This window comes from Lolium rigidum, chromosome 7 (genome assembly GCF_022539505.1).
Source record: "Lolium rigidum isolate FL_2022 chromosome 7, APGP_CSIRO_Lrig_0.1, whole genome shotgun sequence".
Lineage (NCBI taxonomy): Eukaryota > Viridiplantae > Streptophyta > Magnoliopsida > Poales > Poaceae > Lolium > Lolium rigidum.
In genome coordinates this window covers 314,075,529-314,089,796 of record NC_061514.1, presented here as the reverse complement: position 1 = coordinate 314,089,796, position 14,268 = coordinate 314,075,529, and the positions used below count along the sequence as shown (strand labels likewise).

Here is a 14,268-nt window from a genome sequence, read left to right as displayed (position 1 = left end):
CTAGCGTTACAGCTTCTTGGTCGACTCCCGTGTCGCCTAACCCTAACCATTACAGCTTCTAGCGTTTGCGTCGCTGGAGTACTAGGTGAATTCATATGCTTCTAATTAGGTCATAGGCATTATTATTACAAGAAAGGAGCACGCGCAAAGCTACTACACAGGTGCAAGTACGTGCATGCATGGATTAAACGACACCGCCCCGTGATTAAGGAATCGACATATGATGATATGTGCGTAGCGCAGGCATATTGCATGGATTAACAACCTCTCATTGACTAACCAGCAGACAAATATTCGTGAATTACTTTCGTTACACACCTCCGTTTTTTGGAGGCAAAATAATTTAGAGTTCGTGGCGGAGCGGGATCATTCTTTTTTTTTTGGCTTAAAAAGAATTTCCGGGATGATTGGGTATAATAGTTAATCATTGTTTTCCTTTGAGATATTATAATTAATCATTGTTGTTCCTTGTACACCATGTCCTTCAAATCTGGAGGGAGATGTACCGATTCGATTGAGCAGCTAATTAATAGGCCTCCTTAAAAATCGCGTGGATTTCTCTACTACTACTTTTAGGTAGCTATTATTAGGTAGCTATTATTGCTGGGAGACAAAGCAATATCAATGGCGTGCCAGGGCCCTTTACATGGGTAAAGTCTCAACGAAAGTGCGAAAGCACAACCCGAGAAACTAGCGCGTGATTGCTAATCGGGACTAATTAAGCATGCCATTAATAATTGCTGCTACTAATCTGGCATGAGCGAGATTATTTTGGGACGCTCCGTATGGCCTCATTAATAATTGCTGCTAATTTGGCATGAGCGGGATCATTTTGGGCCTAAACAGAATTTCCGAGATGATCGGGTAATTCCATTAATAATGGCCCTTCTTTGCAACATCTCTTTCAAATTTGGAGGAAGTTGTAACGATTCGATTCAACAAAAATCGCGTGGAATCATTCATAATTTGTTTTGTGAGATGAATTCTTCATGATTTTAGGTACTACTAGTTTATTGCTGGGAGACAAAGCAATAGCCAATGGCGCACGAGAAACTAGCGGGTATCGCGCATTGTTATGACGACAAGCTCTTTTAATTGTTCTGCTATATCTCCCCGTAGGTCGGCCCATCAATTCGAAGCTAGCAGACATCATGGGTGGAATGGGAGTAACTAGTTGCATATGTGGAATCCATCCCGTGCTCTACGGTAACTAGATGAAGCATTAAGATTTTCATTACTCGCGTGGACTCGGAGGTGGGAATCCTGTGCTACGGTACGCCAGGTACCTTACCTTCTCCATGACCGTACCCGAACTAAAGATTGTGGGGAACCTCTATCTCGACTCGTCTGCAACAGGCACACCGCCACCGAGAAGAAGCGTCGCCCATTTGTGTCGCCCTCACCGCGAGATCCCGCCGCACCGCCAAATCCGCAAAGCACTCCCCCCCACAAGTGGAAAAATTTGCCGCCCATGGGATAGACCCCCTGCCGCCAGTACCCGTGCTTTGCCCTGCGTGACTTAATGTGGCGGCGGGGGAGGGGGTGGGGGACTAGGAATGGGAGGTCAATTGATGGGTGCGGTCTTGTGGCGTAGAAACAAATTTCACGCGGGACTTAATTTCATCACACAAACTCTGTTTTTCTTTTCAAAGTAGCAAGCGAGACAAAAATAACTCAGAGTTGCGGTGTGAGCGGGTTTATTTTGGGCCCAAACCGAATTTGTGAGACCATCTCCTGTCCTCCCAATATACTATATATGGAAGGAGTTGTAACTATTCGATTCAGCGATTAATTCACCTACTTGAAAATCGCGCGGATATTAATTTGTTATCGTGAGATGAATCCTCCATAATTTTAGGTACTACTAGTTTATTGGTGGGAGACCAAAGAATGGCCAATAATGTCTTGCGAAATAATCACCGTGGACCTTAATTGACTGGACCAAGTCCCCAACGAAACTAGCGCGTTGTAAATCGAGTAGTTAATGATGCCATTAATAATTTGCTAATAAGTCGGGACGCTTCGCATGGCCAATCAGAAAACAATATTTGCGTCACACGGATCAGCGATCTCAGCTGTCTATGAAGATCCAACGTCCAGAAAGAAACACAACGTCAGACTGCCAACAAAAAAACAGAAAACGAAAATCACGCCGCCTACTCGCTTATATTCCCATCGCATGGGCCTAAACAGAAAACGAAAATCCTATTCCGAGCAAACCAAAGTCATTCCCATCGCACTCTGCCTCGTCTCCACCCACCGCCCGCCGTCGCCCGCCGGCACGCGCCATCCGCCGCCGCCGCCTCTGCCTCGTCTCCCACACCACCGGCACCTCCTCCTCCTCTCCGCCAGCCCCTCCTCCCCCCACCTCCACACGGCGCGCGACCAGCATGCCCGCCCGGATCAGATCGACGGTGGTCGTCGTCTCCCTTCTCCCCTGCACCAGGTCGACAAGCCGGCACCGGCATCCCCCACAATCCCTCCACCCAAGCGCCGCCCCATCATCGCAGACGACAGACGAGGCGCCGCGTAGCTGCCACCACGGCGGCGCGACTGGCCTGCTCGTCGACGCCGCGTGCGTCGATTCATTCGACGGCGCGCGCGGCTCCGTCGACCACGCCGGTCCGCGTCGTGCGCGTGGACGAGGAAGCGCGGCGCCGGCCGTGCTGCACGCAGCCGCGGGGGCGCCGGTGACCAGGAGGCCGGGCTGCTCGTCCCGGAGACGCCGCGCCGTTCCAGGCAGCGGATTGTCGGCGTCGGCTTCAAAAGGTAGCAGCACCTTCTTGATCCCCTCTCCGTCCTTGCTTCGGTAGCACAGCAGCTTCTTCGACGACCAGATTTCGTACTAGTATACATGGTCTGAATCGTGTTTCTTTGTGCTCGCACAAGGAATCGCCGTGGCCGGCAGGGGCAGCATGGAGCGCCTCCAGAACGAGTGCTACCTCGTGATCTATACTAGCTTCTGTGTAATTCACCTGTTTTGGGGTTATTTGTTCATCTTGATACTCTTTTTTCTTCTTAATAATAATATGTTCTTTGGTCCATCAATGAGCTCCGGTTTCTTTCTTGTTAGCTCTCCACCTCGAGGAGCGTACATACAGAGATGCTGTCCAATTTTATTAGGAACACTAGCTAGGGACTCTTGGATTAGATGATCCCTTTGATCATTAGTGTCCGGAAGACTGGAACTTCAGTGTTCCTGCTTTGGAATGCTACTAGTTGTAAGAGATGTAAATGAAACGTGCACACTAATTAATGGGGATTCTAGGAAAAATTAACTACATGATACAGTTTCATATTTTGATTATTTTGAGTCCCCTTTAATTAGATTACATGTGCATGCTTCTTGTCCGAGTTTGGCAAACTAACTGTTTTCTAAAACTTCGGAATGTAAGTTGCAAATTTAGGCTTAATAGTTGTATTTTGTTTTTTTTATAAAGTTGTTTCTTTGGATTCAGGGGCTAAGGAGGTAATGGCCATTGTCGCCAAGAGAGAGCGCCATGCCGGAGTTTAGTTTCTTGTCTATCTTCCAAGAGCTAGCAACTGGCCTGCCTTTCCACAGCAATACGATATGCTTCTGATTATTAAGTGAAAGCAATGATTCTTCTCCGATGATTTTCAAACTTATATAGAATTTGTCGTTACCGAGCTACTGATCTCAGTGTTGTTTTCAAACCATCAAACGATGATAATTAAGTCGCTGCAAAATGAAAGAATAGATGTAACTCTGGATTCCCTGCAACTGCTAGCATGTTTATCTTGGTTTAACAATACACCTAAGTAGGCTTGTCAATATGTAGAGTAGCACCATTTGGTTTTCCTGATAGCATGAGGTTCTGGAACTGCACTTACAAGCAAATCATTTCTTTTTTACTTGCAAACAAATTAGTTCTACTCATACTCAGTGCATGATTTACTTACAAGCAATGATCTGGAGTTGTTTGAATTTACCAATGATTTACTGCTACTTTCATTACTGGAACTTCACTTGTTTAAATTACTGAAGTTTTCTAAATGAACCAAACTAGTTTGCATCGCTTGAACTGAAACTGCCTTTATCAAGTAGTTAACTGCTGAAATATAGAGTGCATCTACAGGAAGCTAAATTATTGGTGCATGTCTATTGTAATTCTCAGTTAGTGCTTTATCAATACTGTCAATGCTTGTAATTATTTCTTCAAAGTACCATTTGGTTTTCATGCTAGCATGAGGTTCTGGAACTGCAGTTACAAGAAAATCATTTCTTTTTTATTTGCAAACAAATTAGTTTTACTCTTGCTAAGTGCATGATTTACGTACAAGCAATTATCTGGAGTTGTTTGAATTTAGCAATGATTTACTGCTTGTTTCATTATTGGAACTGTACTTGTTTAAATTACTGAATTTTTCTCCATGAACCGTCCTAGTTTGCATTACTGGAACTGAACTGACTTGATCAACTAGTCAACTGCCTAAATATAGAGTGCATCTACAGGAAGCTAAGTTATTGCTGCATGTCTAATGTAATTCTCAGTTAGTACTTTATCAGTATTGTCAATGATGTATATTATTTCCCCTCTGCACCAGGTCGACAAGCCGCCGGTGGCTTCCCCCACCGCCCCTCCTCCCAGATGATACAGGAAGCCATGGCGGCGCGACTGGCCCGCTCGCTGATGCCGCGTGTGTTGTTTCAGTGACGCCGCGCGTCTCCGTCAATCATGCTGGTCTGTGTCATGCGCGTGGGCGAGGGAGCATGACGCGGTGCTGCACGCAGCCATGGGGCACCGGCGACTAGGAGGTCGACCTGCTCATCCCGGAGACGCCACCGTTCCAGGGGCTTGTAGGCGTCAGCTTCAAAGGTAGCAGCTTCTAGATTCCCTCTCCCTCCTTGCTTTGGTAGAGCACCTGATTCGACTGTTAGGGCGAGATTTGGTACTAGGATGTGATCTGATTCGACCTTCTTTGTGTGTCCAGGGTATCGCCATGGCCGACATGGGCAGCCTGGAGCGCCTCCAAAAATAGTAGTAGCATGTGATCCGCAAGGTGAGATGCCAATTTCCTGTTCGGTTTGATCCACTGTGGTTCGATTTCCTTGATGTGTGGATAACGTCCTTCAGTTTGGGTTGCAGGAGCTGCCGGTGGTGGTCGTGCCTCACCTGCTTCCCCAGCTACATGTTTGAGTGTGCATGTAGCTTACACCATTGCACCTGCTGGCTGCTGCATATATTGTATTTGCTGTCAGTTGGTTCAATGCAAATATTAGTTTTGGGAGTGATTATTGGGATTGGTGATCTTGTGCTAGTCGTTTATTTAGTCACCGCATGCTTACCTTTGCCACTTTTAGCATAGGAATGATGTTTGAACTGCGGAGCTAACCTGCTTAATCATCTGTATGGCTACTGACTGCTAATAATTTGATCCCTTGGCTAAGGAATTAGATTAAAACATTAATAATCTACTATTTATTTTTAGTGGAATAACTGGTAAGTATACAGAACAAGTGCTACACCTGTCTCTGGTAAAGGCATTGTAGAACATAAGGTCTCTGATACCGCATATTTAGTTGATTCACCTGTATGTGTTCTGAGATGGCACCACTTATGTTTTGGTTATCTTTCATTTATTCTTGCAAATTCCATGGAATTGTGTACGAGGATATGTGAATTCTCATAGCTCTATTGGTGCCATAGGCGATTGATTTTGATATGTATGTTCTGATTCTGATGATAGCTCTTTTATTTAGGGAGAAATAGCCCCTATTTTTGTTGTGGTTCTAGTTTTGGTTGGGGAGAAGAGAATAGCTTTGCTTTGCTTTGTTCTGGTTCTGATGATGGCATGAATAATAAGAAGAGAATACTTGTACATTCGATCTGTTTTTCACTTTTGCTGTTGAGGTTTCAAGCAGATAGGCTACAGTATCCATGGACATTTTTTTGTTCCCTTTATTTGTAGCCACAGCTCTTTCTAACCAATCAAATATTGCCAATTATCCTTAGGATGCATGTGTACTTCTGAAGAATGAAGTGCTTTATTTGTTTCCTCAATAGGGTTTCCTTATGTTGTATACAAATTACGGGATTGCAATTTTATCTCATGGCTTCAATGGTGTGGAAATAACAATGAAGTGACAGGAATCTCAGTGGCAAGGTAGACTGAAGATTTTTACTCTTTTGGACTTCAATTGCAATACTAGTAGCACTGCATTTATAGGCAGCAGTGGCACTACATGTACCAATATGTATGCATTACTACTACTATCACATGTTTTCCTTCTTTCAAAATTACATCGCAGATAGTAATTTAGCTCGTCAAGTTTTGTTTGAACATCCTATTGCTTTTCTTTCTTTCCTGGAAGTTAACTTGTGTCTTTGCTTTAGGTGAATCTTGGTAACTGATTGGCTTCAAGAATACCAAGCATGGGAAATTATTCAATTTGTCTCTTCTTTGTCGTCGAGGTTTATGTAAGATGTCGGGTTTCTCTTCTTTATCCGCTATGAGCTGTGATATTGTGATATTGTGGCTGTACTGGCATCTAGGCCTGAATTGATTGATTGATTGATCTTTTAGAAGATCTTATGCTTGTATTGATGGTAAGACAGTGTGATTGATTGATTTATGTTAGGTTCTTCTTAGTTGTACTCCATTCTTTTTGTTCAGATTATTGGAAACTGGTCATGTAAAGTTGTTGGTAGAGATGTTTGACACTTTACATTACGTTCTGCTGTAGTAGAAATTAAGGAGCTACATGTAGCTGTGGAGTGAGTCTGATGATCAACTAGTTCATATGTAGATGGTTTTGATAAGGATTGTATTGGTATTAGCAGCCGCTTGCATGGATTCTCCGATGAGAGATATAATTGAATTCACATTTTGCTCTCATTCATGTAACACCCTTCAGATTTACCTTTGTATTATTCAAATGGGTGCAGTTCTTTAAAGATTCTAAATCTAAAAAATTATTGACTATATGCAAAACATACTACTACTCTAGATTTTCAGCGGTAAAACTTACTGTTATGTTGTTCCTCTATTATATCTCTGTTGCTATTGATGTTGTTTTGAGCTCTGATATTTTTTTGTGATGACTGACTTCACTGCAAATTTACAGTGTCGCCCAGGTGTTAAACCCAGTGTGCTTAATTTTTCTGCAATAGGCATGTCTACTAGCTAAGCTGTGTTGTTTTATATAGCAATATTTTCCAATCTTGGCAATGATTTCTTGCTAGATAGTTGCTGCATGCTCTAGCATATATCGTCTTGCTATCTTAGGCAATAAATCTGATGTGTAACCAACCTGAAGGCAGTAACATATTTAACATGTCGGATGTATTTTGTTTTTGTTGGCCAAAGTTCATTTGGCAGTAGGCATATCTGACTTGTTTTGTCCCATGACTATTCAAACCCCGATGATGGTTTAAGTATATATGGTTTGAACCAACCACGGAATTTAGAAGCTGAAAGCATTACTCTACTCCTTAGCATAATGACACCATCAGTTTGTTTGATGTTCATCTGTGTGTTGCTAGTGCTTTTTTAATCATTAATTTGATATATTGTGCTTCAGGACTATTGTTTCTGGTAATTCTTTGTCAAAAAATAAACTAGAATGGCTGCTATTGTGCTGGCTGGCTTAATTGACAGAATTACCTTTTATTGACAGAATTACCTTCATGATTATTGTGCATGACTTATCTTGTGATATTGCTAGTTGTGATTGTTACATTTGCCAATTGTTTCGGGGAGGAACTCATCAGTACTTGTGCTTATCTTCTCATCTCTGTTAACAATTTTTTTGTAGGCGGTTGGCGACGCAGATTGTACTGAGGGTTGGTGGTGTCCAATGACAAAGGATATGGAGAGCGGGGATGAATACGACGATGATGATGTGATTGAAGAAGGCGATGGATGCGTGTTCCTGGAGATCATGGGTGTCATAAGCCTGGATCATGTATGATTTTATTTTGCATGATTGCATAGTGGTGGCGAGGACATGGCTTGGATGCAGGAACAAGACTAGGAGCTGACTGAGCTGGCGGATGGAATCGGGAGGCTGGACGTGCTCTTTTTGTGCTGCATATCTTATACAAAGTCATGAACCTTTAGCCTCCTCTCTCATGCCGTGCTTCCCTTTTGCATTGTAAATAATCCATTGTTGTCAAAACGTGTGATACACGCATAGAGTAGCAACCAGCATTACCGAAAGAACATGATAGTCAAACATGTTTGATGGAAGTAGTCTCCGCCTGCAGTATGTCTTCTGCATCAGTAAGAAATAATTTACCAAAGGTTGAAATCATCTTAATTTTTTGGAGCCACTCCTTTTCATTGAATTGTGCTATATGGTGTGATGGGTTGATTTGTCGTGCTTGCACGTTTTTCCGATCCAAAAAGGGTGATTCCAACAAAATTGCCTCAGTGAAGTGTCCAGCGGCATCATTAAGAATGACACATTCCTGATTACTCCATATATCCACGCCATCAGTAGTCCAGTCTCCAGCTTATCTTTCGCATGATGATAGTAAGCGACAGTAATGGACTCTGTTCAAAGCTTCCCCTGACGAATAATGGTATGGGCTAACGAAAAGCGACCAGTAAAGTAAATAGAACCGATAAACTGAATAAGTACAAAATTCAAGTTCTTTTTATATTTTATAGGTAACTGAAGGAGCAACTGAAAAATACCATATGCTGTGCAACAAGACATTATTTCTCTTTTACATAGCCCGATACTCAATTGTACAAGTACAACATATATGACATGTATAAGAAAATCCATTATAAGATTATGATAAGCCTCCATCACTTCTGAGCATTTAACCCAATGCAACCGGGAATAATGGATCATAACAGGGAATCCATGGTCTAGAAAGTGAAGCAACGTTAGATTTTCCAACCGACATCACTTGGTTGTAAGAAGCCTAGATATATACATCAGAAGCACTGTTGTGACGCCTTTTCATCCGGTGGTCGTTCGCCAAGGTCGAGCCTCACGAGCTCGCCGCGAGATCCATGAACCATCCAACATAGGGGGTGCTTCCTTGCCTCGATGTGATACGCACTGGGATGCTTCGCCGCCGTGCGCGATGCCGCGGTGCTTTGCTCCTCTTCCTCGTCGGTTTGAAGTGCTCAGTTCCTCTTCCTAAGCGGCCTGAAGCGCCCCTGCCACAGATCATGCAGCATCGACGAGCTCCGCCAAAAGCTCGAGCGGCATCGGCGGAGGGCGGGGAAATGGCGGGGACGGCAAGCCGAGAGGAAAAGAACCATGAGCCAAATCGACCTTTGCATTGTGCTTCCTTGCTGTGACGTGACTCGTCGGCATCGGCAAATGCACCTGGTCGTGCTCTGCTCCTCTCCTTCGTCGGCCTGGAGGGCCCTGCTCGAGGTCTAGACCATGGACCATGCAGCAATTCTTTTTCATGATTAGAGGAAGTAAAATACTCCAGAACTGAAAAGCTATTGAAGCATAAGTTTGAATTAACTCTGCTCATGTGATTAGTACTACCGCCTGCATAGGGCGGATTATATTAGCTCATGTCACCAAACTAGTTCTTAATTTACGTAAAGAGCTAATAAAACTGGTATGGAGGTACTACCTGTTTTAAGATGCATTTTGAGCAATATATGGCGGTCAATGGGTCAAATATGGGCTGTACAACAGTCATAACAGTCTGAGCGGAATTACAAAACTATCTTTTTTGAAAATATTGCTATCCCTACTGCAACTACAGGCCAACCATGATGTTGAAGTTCTAATGATAATCCGGCCCAGACCATGGATTGCTGTCAGTTTTGGCCAGAACCAATTGGCTTAACCTTCAAAGTACATGAACTCAATATAGACCTATTTCATTTGCCCAATAACACCCTAGAACTACTAGGGCGCCCATCAGCACCGACGGCTTCCTCCAGCAGCTAGGCGGCAGACAAAAGAACAGGTTTGTACTTGCTATAGCGAGACGGATCAGGAGAGAGATAGGGATGGATGGATCGTGGAAGGAGCTCGCATGTGGCCGGCCACACGTAAGTAAGCGATCTCCACCGCGTCGTGCCCTCCCTTCCCGTCTCCAATTGCTAGGCGGCGTGAGAGCCGGACAAAGAGCGGCAAGACGTACAAATCGGGAGAGAAATAGAAAGGGGACACCGTGGATGGATGGATCAGGGAAGGAGCTCTCCGGCGGCATGGTGGCCTCCCCTCCCGTCTTCGTTGCCAAACTCCAAAGTCATTAGTCAAGGAGGTCGCGGCCACAAGGTCTCCGGCGGCATCATGGTGGCCGTCCCGTCCCGCCCAGAGCTGGAGAGAGCCGCGCGCGTGCGGTCTCAGCTCACGGCGCCGCCCGCGAACCTCCACGATCCACCGCCGTCGCCGTCGCTGCCAAGCGCTAGACGTCACCGCCGACCACCCAGAGCATCATGGCCTCCCCTCTCCTCTCCTCGCCAAAGTCCTAGAATTTCGAATGACCATCAATGTATCTGGTACAAAGGTTCTCTCGAACATGCCCACCATCACAACTGAGTTTTCTCTTTGCCTACCAAGGGTAGTCTCTCCGTGTTCAACCAATTGTTCACCCACCGCCGTGTATCCGCTACTAGCGCGTCCGTCAACATATATCGGGAGAGAAACAGAAAGCGATCCATATGCCACGGGATGGAAATAGAGAGGGACGCCGTGGATGGCTGGATTCAGGAAACGATCTCTCCGGCGGCCATCATGGTGGCCTCCCAGTCCCGTCTCCGTCGCCAAAGTAGAGCATATTTTTTAGAAATTGGTATGTACTTATCAGCTACAAGCATATAATTTCCAAGGACAAAGAGCCTACCAGTACAAATGGTATGACAAGCGGTTCCCTCGGATAAAAAAAGTACATGCCCAGAAGCATAGTTGAGTATTTTGCTTACCAAGGGTAATCTCTCGGTGCCAAGCTATTGTCCACCCACCTCACTAATCTCTTGAGCTCCTAATTAACAATCTGGTATCGTCTATCAGGCAGAAGCCTAGAATTCAGAATGACAATCAATCTAATTGTACAGGTTCACTTGTACACATGCCCACTAGAATATCTCAGGCAGAAACCTATCCACCAGTAGCACGCCCGTCAGTACAGATCGGGATGGATGGATTACCCACTAGAATTCCGAACGAGGGAACGAGCTCTCCGGCTGCATGTTGGCTTCCCCTCCCGTCTCCGTCTTCGTCGCCAAAGTCCAAGCTCTCTGGCTGCATGGTGGCTTCCCCTTTCGTGGATGCACGGATGGATGGATCCAGGGAAGGATCTCTCTGGCGGCATGGTGGCCTCCCGTCTCCGTCTCCGTCGCCAAAGACCAAAGTCATAAGTCACGGCACGCGCTGCCGCCCGCGGCGGCGACCATGGCCTTACTTTATAGATGGAGGAAGGTCTGCGTTTAGGAGCGGGGAACGGATGGATGGCTGGATGAGCACGGATCGATGACATGGAGTTGAGCGGAGATATCGCGGATTAATTGAGCTAACGCCCCGTGAGACGCGCGCGTGGGGTTTACTCTTTTACTATTTAGGAGAGGGGATGCGATGGGACGGGATCGCGCTGCATGCACGCGGTCGGCCACGAATTAACGCGCGCGTACACAGGTAGGCGGCTTCCTTCCTTTTGCGTGACGGACGTACGGGGACTCGTTGACCAAGTGCGCGTGACGATCGAAAGATGGGCAGGCGCGCGTGACGACTTCGCCAGCGAATTAACGCCAGACTTCGGGGTCCGATCGATCGATCGAAGCATGCGACCGCAACGGGTTTTTTTTTTTTGCCCCGGCTTGGTCCGATCGAAGGGAAGCAAGGGAGGGACTCGGCCGCGCAGAGGCCGCGCTGGCGAATTAACGCCACCCGCCACCATGGCGCCTCCCGTCACCTAGCTTATCTTTGCAAGGAGGAGGAGTTGGTTGTCACCTTCACGGAGCTGCGGCTGCAGCCGGCGCCCCGGCCTACTGCTGCGAGAGATATCCAACACGGCAACACCCTGTGAGCCCTCCTCTCCCCATAATACTATTCCCCAGTTAATTTCTTCCGATGCGGCTGCTCTGTATGTTCTTGTTCATGACGCCGCGTCAGGGGATGTTAAAATCGTCGTCTGCAGTACTGCATGGCGTCGGACTGCTCCAGGGACTATGACGAGGCCTGCCAGCAGATGCACATGAAATTATCTGTTTTTTTTTTTTTCAATGCTTTCTTCCGTTACTTTCTCTCTAGACATGGGCCAGCAGCCCAGCACCTTCCCATACGGCCATACCCAGTCTGCTGAATCGTCCCTTCCGCGCCTCTACCTAGGAAGTTCGCCGCCGCCGGCAACCGTCCCGGCGTCGGTTAGGAGAGACGATGCCGCTTACTACATAGAGGAGAGAACGTGCGGCAGCGGCGTCCCCATGGTCGTTCTGCTCCGAATCGGATTCCAGGTTTATCCTGCCCTACCCTTGCTATCTGCAAACCGAGCCGGTCTGGGAGTTCTATCTAGTCAGGGATTCGAAGACAAGTCGCTTCATTACCTGATTATTAATTCTGGATTCTTGTGCCGACCTTCAGATTATCGTCTCGTTCCCTTGTTGCTCCCAAACAAAATCAGAATTGAATCTCTTTACACAGATACAGCCACGGCCGGCGGATTGATTAGATTTGGAGACAATGTCTAAGCGTCATCAATCGCAACTCAACGGCGGCCGCACCGGCAAAAGGCCGCGGCTTGTGCCGAAGAAGCACCTCTATCTGGCGCTGGATGATTGGGACAAGGGCTTCAGCATCCACAAGATCGATGCCGACACCTTGCAAGACACCTGCACCGACCTGCAGGTCGGGTTCCCTGACCCTGCTGCCCTCCGGTTTGCGGCGCCAGTACATTATCTCGGCATGGGCTTCACTGCCTTTGGCAACAACATCTTCATCGCCACCAATCCGCGCTGCGGACAGACACCCACCCTTGTATACGCTACCAGGACGGCGGGACTCGCCATCGGCCCAAGCCTACCGGTTGCACTGCTTGATGGCATTGACATCTCGGTGGTTGCTGGAGATGTGCTCTATGCATTGCATTCTTGCCATGGCGGCGAGCAGCACTCCTTTGAGGCCATGTCGTGGGCACCCACCGGGAATGATGAGGAGTGGTCTCCAAGGCCAGCTATGGCTTGGTCCTGGAAAAGCTTGCCCTCCCCACCACCATTTGCCATGGATGATGAAATTACCTCCTACGCGATGCACCCGGACGGACGCACCATATTCATGTCTGCGCACGACAGGAACTATCGGCATCTTCCCAAGGGCACCTTCTCCTTTGACACCGAGCATTGTGAGTGGAAATGGTGTGGGGAATGGGTGCTGCCTTTCCAAGGCCAAGGCTACTTCGACGGCGAGCTTGACGCATGGGTCGGGCTTCACAGAGATGGGTACATTTGCTCCTGTCAAGTCGCCTCCCGCAGCAGAGCAAGTACTGTGCAGCCGGATTGGAAGATGGTCAAGGAGAAGTTGTTCCTCAAGGTCCCGGAGAGGCGAGTGCAACATACAAGGCCCACTCTCGCGTACATGGGCGACGGCAAGTTTTGCCTTGTCGAGTGCGTGCTACGTGAGGGAGTGGAGTTTAGGTGCGCCTTTGGTGACCGTGATGGTTTCCTGCTCCATATGAGCACGTTTGGCCTTAAGTATGATCACAGGGGAGAGCTGAGAACCACACGCCATCACACTAACTCCTATGTAGTGTCTAAGCATCTCGGGGGATCTTCTCCTGTGGTGTTCTGGATGTAAGCGGTGTTTTGCTTGTTTTCTTTGAACCATGTCCGAGTTATCTGGATGTAAGCTACGGTATGTGGCACTATAAAGTGAAATAAAAAGAAGTTAGTTCTCTTCGCAATTTTCTTGAACCTCAGCCCAGAGGTGATCATATGTTTCAAGAACTAAAAGTTGTACTTTTGTTGCTTGCAGTATCACCATAGTCAGGGATTAGAAAAGATATGTACTGCCATAATGCAACTAGAGTAGTGTATCCGCATTCCAGTTTTAGGCCGTGCTTCTTGATCTGCAGTGAGCAAATGTTCAAAAACAATTACAAACAACCTTAAAAGAACATGCATCTTACTGCCAGGATCACTCTGTTTGGCAACTAGCAGTCTAAGATCTGCATGTCTACATCTTATTTCAGAATTAGTGTCTAATCATCTCTCTTCTCAGGGTAGCATCGATTGATAGGTGCAATAGTTAACTAATAGTCAAATACGTTGAACGCAATAAATGTGTTATGTGACAACCTGTTTTCTCAAGATAATACCTAACTTAAT

At 46.5% G+C, this 14,268-nt stretch overlaps 1 protein-coding gene across 1 annotated transcript; it reads left to right on the top strand.

Annotated features, from left to right (window-relative positions):
* The first annotated feature begins 12,628 nt into the window (after positions 1-12,628).
* On the top strand, positions 12,629-13,853 carry LOC124672956. The gene has a single exon (XM_047209106.1). It carries the CDS (start codon positions 12,629-12,631, stop codon positions 13,736-13,738), a length of 1,110 nt encoding a protein of 369 aa, XP_047065062.1. The 3' UTR covers positions 13,739-13,853.
* The last annotated feature ends 415 nt before the right edge of the window (positions 13,854-14,268 follow it).

Bases quoted from the DNA above. Each gene is read 5' to 3' on its own strand.
- LOC124672956 (XM_047209106.1), top strand. From the start codon at position 12,629: ATGTCTAAGCGTCATCAATCGCAACTCAACGGCGGCCGCACCGGCAAA.